General features: G+C 42.8%; 1 protein-coding gene across 1 annotated transcript in view; it reads left to right on the plus strand.

Moving 5' to 3' along the window:
* The window catches only part of LOC105910010 (endothelin-2), a 6,537-nt gene extending 2,283 nt beyond the window's left edge, over positions 1 to 4,254 (plus strand). Inside the window, exons 2-5 of the mRNA XM_012838691.3 lie at positions 706 to 862; positions 1,905 to 2,024; positions 2,926 to 3,093; positions 3,408 to 4,254. Of these exons, the coding sequence (XP_012694145.1) occupies positions 706 to 862; positions 1,905 to 2,024; positions 2,926 to 3,093; positions 3,408 to 3,498 (536 nt within the window). The 3' untranslated portion in view covers positions 3,499 to 4,254. The remainder of the gene's footprint in view (positions 1 to 705; positions 863 to 1,904; positions 2,025 to 2,925; positions 3,094 to 3,407) is intronic.
* Positions 4,255 to 7,607: the final 3,353 nt, after the last annotated feature.

Genomic DNA, 7,607 nt, shown 5'->3' on the forward strand with positions numbered 1-7,607 from the left:
TTTTTAAAAAATTCAGTGCGTGAGGCTTATATTCAGGTGCGCTCAATAGTCCGGAAATTACGGTATCTAATTTGTGTCATTTGGCCAGGATATCATCAAAGATCTATATGTAAATTGGCACATCCATCTCTGGCCAGGCTATAGTCTTAAGGCACCAGGGCCATAGTGTGGCATCTCGGTATTTGTCTGGGGGAAATTAGTGAAAAGGGTGCGAAGGTGTAAATACAGACATTTTGTAACTCTCTTATTCTTATTCTCTCTCTTCTGTTTCTCCTCTCCTGTCTTTGAGCTCGGGGACACTCTCTTCCTCTCCTCTCCTCTACCACTCTGTCTGTTTGTTTCTCCTTCACCATTTCTCTCACTCATTCATCTTATGTTCTTTTATATCTCATGCGTTTAGGTTTATCTAGTTTTATTTGATCATTCAAGTGTATTTGGTCATATTGACATCCAACCTGTTTATCTGTCATTAGTAACAGTGTAAACCTGTTGTAAGCCAGGTGTTTTTCATCGTTGGTAGCATTCTGACGGTCCTTACATATGTATTCATGAATGTATATATGAATGTTTGTGTGTGCATATGAGTGTGTGTGTGTGTGTGTGTGAGCCTGAGAGTGTGTGTGTGTGTGTGTGTGTGTGTGTGCATGCATGTATAATATGTTATGTTATGTTATGTTATACTAAGATCTATTCTTTCTCCTCCAGGTCTAGGGTTGCCTCTAGCACACGGGGCAGATGCAGATGCCAGCGAGGCGGAGGGAGCCCCCCGGGTCCGCACCAAACGCTGCTCCTGCAACAACCAGCTGGACTCTGAGTGTCACTACTTCTGCCATCTGGACATCATCTGGGTGAACACGCCAAGGTGAGAAAACACACACTCACAGACAACACACACTCACAGACGACACACTCACACACAACACACACTCACACACAACACACACTCACAGACAACACACACTCACAGACAATACACACTGACAGACAACACACACTCACAGACAACACACACTCGCACACAACACACACTCACAGACGACACACTCACACACAACACGCACTCACACACAACACACACTCACAGACAATACACACTGACAGACAACACACACTCACAGACAACACACACTCACAGACGACACACTCACACACAACACACACTCACACACAACACACACTCACACGCGACACACGCACGCACACACATCTGCATCTGGGATCATGAGTACATATATATGCTCCCTCTTTCTAACGCCCACACACACTCACAAAAGTTTGCATAGTCCCACACAGACCCAACACACACACAATCACACAAAATCTTGTACTCTTTCTCTCTCTCTCTCTCACACACACACACACACAGACACACACACACACACACACATACACACACACACACAAACACACATACACACACACCTAAAAAGACACTACTCATAGACACATCCGGGCATGCACTCATCTGCATCTAAGGGTGCATTCTGTCTTGACATAGTTTTGGCTAAAACCTTTTCAGACATGAGTTGAAAGATCACACCCATCAAAAAATCAGTCCAAGTCACAATCATTTATTTAAGTCAGTATTTTGTATCCAATGGAAACAAATCAGGATGACTGATTATCTCTGGAGATTGCCTGGCATGATTGGCACCTAATGACACTCACTATCATATAATTATGATTGACAGGGCTGTTACTGCGACGATGTGGAAGCGCTCCATATCAGAGCTGATTTCCGTCATACAGATACAGAGTGTAGTGTGATGACAAGGTCCAGGATAAGAGCTGCCCATTACTGTGAATCTGGTTCATACTGTAACACTCTTTGGTTTTATCTTTCTGTTTCTGTTCTATTTCTCTCTCTCTCCCTCTTTCTCTCTGTCTCTCTCTTTAATCTGCAGTAAAACCACAGTTTATGGGTTGGGCAGTGCCCTGAATCGTCGTCGTCGTCGGAGGTCTGTGGGACGCTGTTTCTGTGCCAACCCTGCCGATCACACCTGCAACCGCTTCTGCCTTAACAGGTGAGTGTGTTGTGCATATTTGTGTGTGAGTGTGTGTGTGTGTGTGTGTGTGTGTGTGTGTGTGTGAGAGAGAGAGAGAGAGAGAGAGAGAGCGAGAGATAGAGGGATAGTCAGAGAAAAGGTGTATGTTTGTGTGCATGTGTTTGTGTATGTGTGTGTGTGTGTGTATGTATTTATGTGTGTATTTATGTGTGTGTTGTAATTTGTGTGTGTGAGAGAGTGTGTGTGTTTATGTGTTTAAGCCTGGGTGTGGGGGGTGTATGTGTATTTAGGCTATGTGTGTGTGTGTGTGTGTGTGTGTGTGTGTGTGTGTGTGTGTTTATTTGTGTATCTGCCATGGGCTCTGGGTTTGTCATTCAGCTATCAGTTCACTCTGCTTCTCAGAGGGGACACAGAGAGTCATTAGACATCACGCTCAGCGGTCTCGTTTCGGGTTTCACCCCCCCGACTGACTGAGTGTGTTTGCGTGTGTGTTGAGGGTGTGTGTTCTCTCGTCATTAACCCATGGCCTGAGGCTAATGTGAAACTCTCGCACAGACTCAGAGTCCTCAGCTGACTGACTCAGGCATTCCCCAAACACAGACGGCGAGCACAAATGTTATGATTGGCCCTCATCAAGTCTTAGGAGCTACCCAGAAATCAGGGATTAATCATTCCTACGAGTGACAGTTACAGGCAGTTAAGAATGACAAGAGGCCTATTATATCCACCCATAGCAAAAGAGCTTGGATTTACTCGACTTGTGTTGCCCAGCTGGGGTGTAGACATATTGTACATCAAAATGACAGTCAGATTCAGGTTAAATGATAGATATTCAAAAGCTACAAAAGAGGACAGGTGCTTAAAATCCTACAAAATCAAACATATTTGACGAAATGTTATGCTATTGTGTTCTCCATAGCTCAGAGAATCCTGCCCTTGTACTGGTGAAGCCATGGCAATCAGAGCAGGAGAAGGCAGAGACCAGTGTGGTGGCCATCCAGCGATCTCCCCTGGCTTCCAGGCCAGATGTGCTGGTTCCCCAGGAGACCTTGAACGGAGCACGCTCTGAAGCAGTGGCCCTGATCAGGTAAACATCTATCAGACACAAGCATTTAATTAACTCTGTGGTTGGTGCTGGAGGCACTGCATTAAGCACGATTAATTGGTATATATATATATATATTTATTGGGATTAATTAAATGCATTGATTAAATGTAACTTTAACGTAATGTAACATAATGATTATTACTCTTAGCGTTTACATTCTTATTGACCTGATATTGTGGATTTGTGCTTTTCCCTCCAGAGGGTTGTATTCAGTAATTATTCACAAACAAAGCAACCTTTCTGAGAGTGACAAATAAGACACACATTTGAAGTAAAATATTGTTATTTTTTAGGGAGCTCATCCTCGCCAATAGCCTGGAGATGGAGAGGGCATCCCCTCCTAGAAAGAGAGGCCCCCGGGTCCTAAAGCCTGCCTACCGATAAACTGCACCCAGGGGGATGAACGTGAGCACTAGAACAAAGCAACCACCACGACAGGGGGGCGCCGAGCAGCAGAACAAAGAGATGTTCCGAGATGGACGTGGAGACACTTTCGAGTCCCCGCAGAACCATGTTCTGACTCATGAAGAGGAGATGGCAAAGACTCAAGGACATGCACACCAGGCCTTTAACCAAAACCTGACAAGACGAATCAGATGCAGTGTACTACGCACAGTGGAAATGTGTGTGTGTGTGTGTGTGTGTGTGTGTGTGTGTGTGTGTGTGTGTGTGTGTGTGTGTGTGTGTGTGTGTGTGCGAGCGTGTGTGCGAGCGTGTGTGTATGCATGTGCGTTTACCCTTATGACATGAAGGCAAGATGTGTGTGACCATGTGTGTGTTAGCTCATCCGAGTCTAAGCATGAGCTAATCAGGATAAAGTCAGCCATGCTCGAGCCATGGTGAGGACCGTCTCAGTGGATGCCCTCTCTGCTCTAGAGAAAGTCAGACAGGGAGAGGTGAGACGGATATGATTCAGGAAGCTATCGAGTTTTCCACCGAAGCAGAGGGAGTGTTTTGTTGCCCCTCAATAACAGTGTCTTAACAGGCTTCTTTGGAAGCTGGATGAATGAGTGCAAAGGTTACTTAATTGCTCAAGATACATTTGCACTGTGTGGATACAAGATGAAGGCAAATGTATGTGCATGATTGTGTGTGTGTGTGTATGTGTGCGTGGGTGTGTGTGTGTGTGTGTATGAGTGTCTATGCATGTATGAGTAAATGTGTGTATGTGTGTGCATGATTGTGTGTGTTTGTGTGTGTGTGTGTGTGTGTGTGTGTGTGTGTGTGTGTGTGTGTGTGTGTATGCGCCTGCACACGCTGGCAATTCTATATTTCTGTACAAACAACACCCTTTCGCCTGATCATACTTCGGCAAGCTGTTTTTTTGGTCTATGTTTAGCCTGAGATGAAATGAAAACATGACTCAAAGTGGGAACACCCACGACTTGACGCCCGCTGCATGTGTACCTCAGCCGCCTTAGTCTGAGGTGTTTGTTATGGCAACAAGTTACAAAGAAAAGGTACTTGCCAAAAAGTGGTGGAATGTATCACGGGCTGGTTGAATAGAGAAGAGACCTTTTAGTCTAAATGGTCCTTTAGGTGAACTGGAACAACAGGGAGGAGACAGGGCAGGGTTCAACCCACAGAGGTCAGAGGTCAGATCCTCCACAGACGCCGGGCGTACAGACTGTAGGCTATGTGATCTAAGACATTAATTATTAGTCAGCTGAGATGCTTCTCAAAATACTGTGCCTTGGTTTCTGTTAAGGAAACCATAGCGGCACATTGCATAATCTTACAGTAATCTTCACTACTGCAGATAATATTCACATGTAGAAATTATTTAATATGTAGTAATAATACATTATTTATTTTGTTTGTATTCATGTATTACTTTTTATCACATGTATTACATTTAATCTGCATCATATTCCATCTTTAAATTACATACGCAGATAAAAGTTAGATAAAACATTGTTTAGCCAGAGTAAGTTACACAAATTATGTTGATTTATTTAACAACTTAGCTAACCCGAGGATGTAATGGATGTGTTAAATGAAAAATAAAGCTCATTTATGATAACATTTCCCTTTCACTTTAATGTTTCACTGAAGATAGCTCTTTGCTTGTGGCTCTGTTTATCTGGTGCTCTGGATCCTACTGTGAAGACAATCATTTCAGCGGTGTAGCCAACTTCACAATCTGAATCATTTCAACGGTGTAGCCAACTTCACAATCTGAATCATTTCAGCGGTGTAGCCAACTTCACAATCTGAATCATTTCAACGGTGTAGCCAACTTCACAATCTAAATCATTTCATCGGTGTAGCAAACTTCACAATCTGAAACTATCTGAAAACTGGTTGAACAGAACAGTATGCCAGGAAGAAAGCCCGGGGGCAAGACTCCTGCCTGAAATCATGTTTATTCCCCAAAAAAGTGCCATGGGGAAGAAAATATTACAAATTCATCTCCCATTACAGTTTTGTCCTGGCATCAATAACTCAAAGATTAATGATGGGTCAAGGTAGTAACTTGTTTTTTTATGAACAGAATGGATCACTGTAAAGAGACAAAATCTGAACTTCTAGATAGTGTCATTATCCTCATGTGACAGTCCCATCCTAGAACATTAGTAGAGCGATATCAGTTTATGACAGGAATGACTCAATGTATTTTAGTGGTGAAGGACTGTTTTAAGGGAAGCCACCAATCACGAAAGCATCCCTCACCCACACAAACAGAGAAGCAAGCCAAACAGAAGGCAGCTCGCTTGAGGTGAATGTCAGTGTTGACTAAGCACAACACTAAAGAAGCCAAAGGGCCATGTGATCACCTCATGACAGCAGTAGCCTGCATTTTATTTTAATTCTTTATTGTCTTTTCTGTTATTGTATATTTAAAGCACATTGAGTTGCACTTGTGCTTGAAATGCGTATATAAATAAAGTTGCCTTGCCTTCCCTGGCAAAACAATCTGCATGGAACTGTGTCTCAGCAGCTGTGCAGTCTTGCCAATGTTCCCACTTTTTTCATGTTCTCAATAGATTCTATTTTTTGAGCATCTAGCAAGGATGAGACTCATTATGTTTCTCCTACGTTGTGATTCCACATTTAAAACCAGTTCCCTCGCAGAATCGTGGTGACATCACTCTGTTGTTCTTCGATATTTATAACAAGCGTATGATGTGAAGTTGATAGTTGCATTTAAAAAATAAATCTATCATCAAGCCACACTACTATGACTTGGATCAGTGATCAAAGCTCTTAAAAATACATTTCAATGATTTGTGAGACTGGTTCCACCTCTTGTTTTTATCTCTGGGTTTACCCAAAGGTAAACCCTTAATTAAAAGAGATACTCTATCAGCTGTGCGAGGATATGGAGCAGTAATTCATTTAATGAGGGTATTGCACAAGATACACCATTTCAGTACAGTCAGACTGATGTAATGTGGCCCGCCAGATGACTGTAGGGTAAACACAACTCTCCATGCACAGAGGTTTGTGGCTAGAGGTACATACTTTTAATGACAGGATGAAGATGCCAAAGCAAATCATAAATTTAGGGCACAAAAGAGCAACTGAATGCCAGGGTGGTTCAAGGATGATAAAATAAATGATCCTCACTATTTATGTCTAAATGACTGTTTCACAACACACACATACAAAGGTAAATCCATCTAGCGTGCACACACCTTTGGTATAAACGTCATGCTTACAAAATTGCCATGTAACAGTGACTTGGTTATGTATGGTTATGACATGGTTATGTACCTATGTAGAAAGCAAACCAGCAGATCGTTTGCCCTCCGGTTTCATAAAAGGGGGTCACTGAGTTTACGGCACTGAACTCTGACTCTTAAAAGCCAAGGCGCGATGACTGCCAAGTAGCCATGCGCATCTACAGGAGAAAAACAGGATGTCATTTCACATTCCATCTGAAGTTCTACCCACTGTATGCAAGTGAGGGGAGAATGGACGGAAAAGTGTCTCAGAAGTCAATGGGAGGAAAAGATAGGAAGTAGACAAGCGTTGATAAGGGACTGATTAAATAGGGCTCTTGTTCCCTCATTTCTCCCAGAATTCAACAGTGTCAGTACACAGTCTCTCAACACCTTAGCGCTCCACAGACTGCACAGACCTGCACGTTTTTCTCTAGCGTGGATGTGTGCTGTCTAACCTCGTGGGTCCCTCTTTATTTTTGTCCACAACACTATTGGGAATGGATGCATGGAGCAGGTACTTTAGTTAGTTGTTTAGTTAGCTAAGTCAGGTTAGTTGTACAAAATCAAATGAAATAGAATACCCTTTATGGAAATGATCTCCCAATCAAAGTTACTGTGTCTTTGGAACCTTCACATTCCATGGAATACCTTAAACCCACGTTTTTAAACACTGATTGAATACCAGTTCAAATAAACTCATGAATGTGAATCAGGAAATACAAGGACGAACTGCTTCACACAAAGAAGAGTTCAGAAAAGTTTCAGTTTCAGAGCCCCACAAAAACAGGATCTAGAAATCTGTTGGAAATCCCAGTTACTATCTGG

The sequence above is a fragment of the Clupea harengus genome, chromosome 11 (assembly GCF_900700415.2).
Source record: "Clupea harengus chromosome 11, Ch_v2.0.2, whole genome shotgun sequence".
NCBI lineage: Eukaryota > Metazoa > Chordata > Actinopteri > Clupeiformes > Clupeidae > Clupea > Clupea harengus.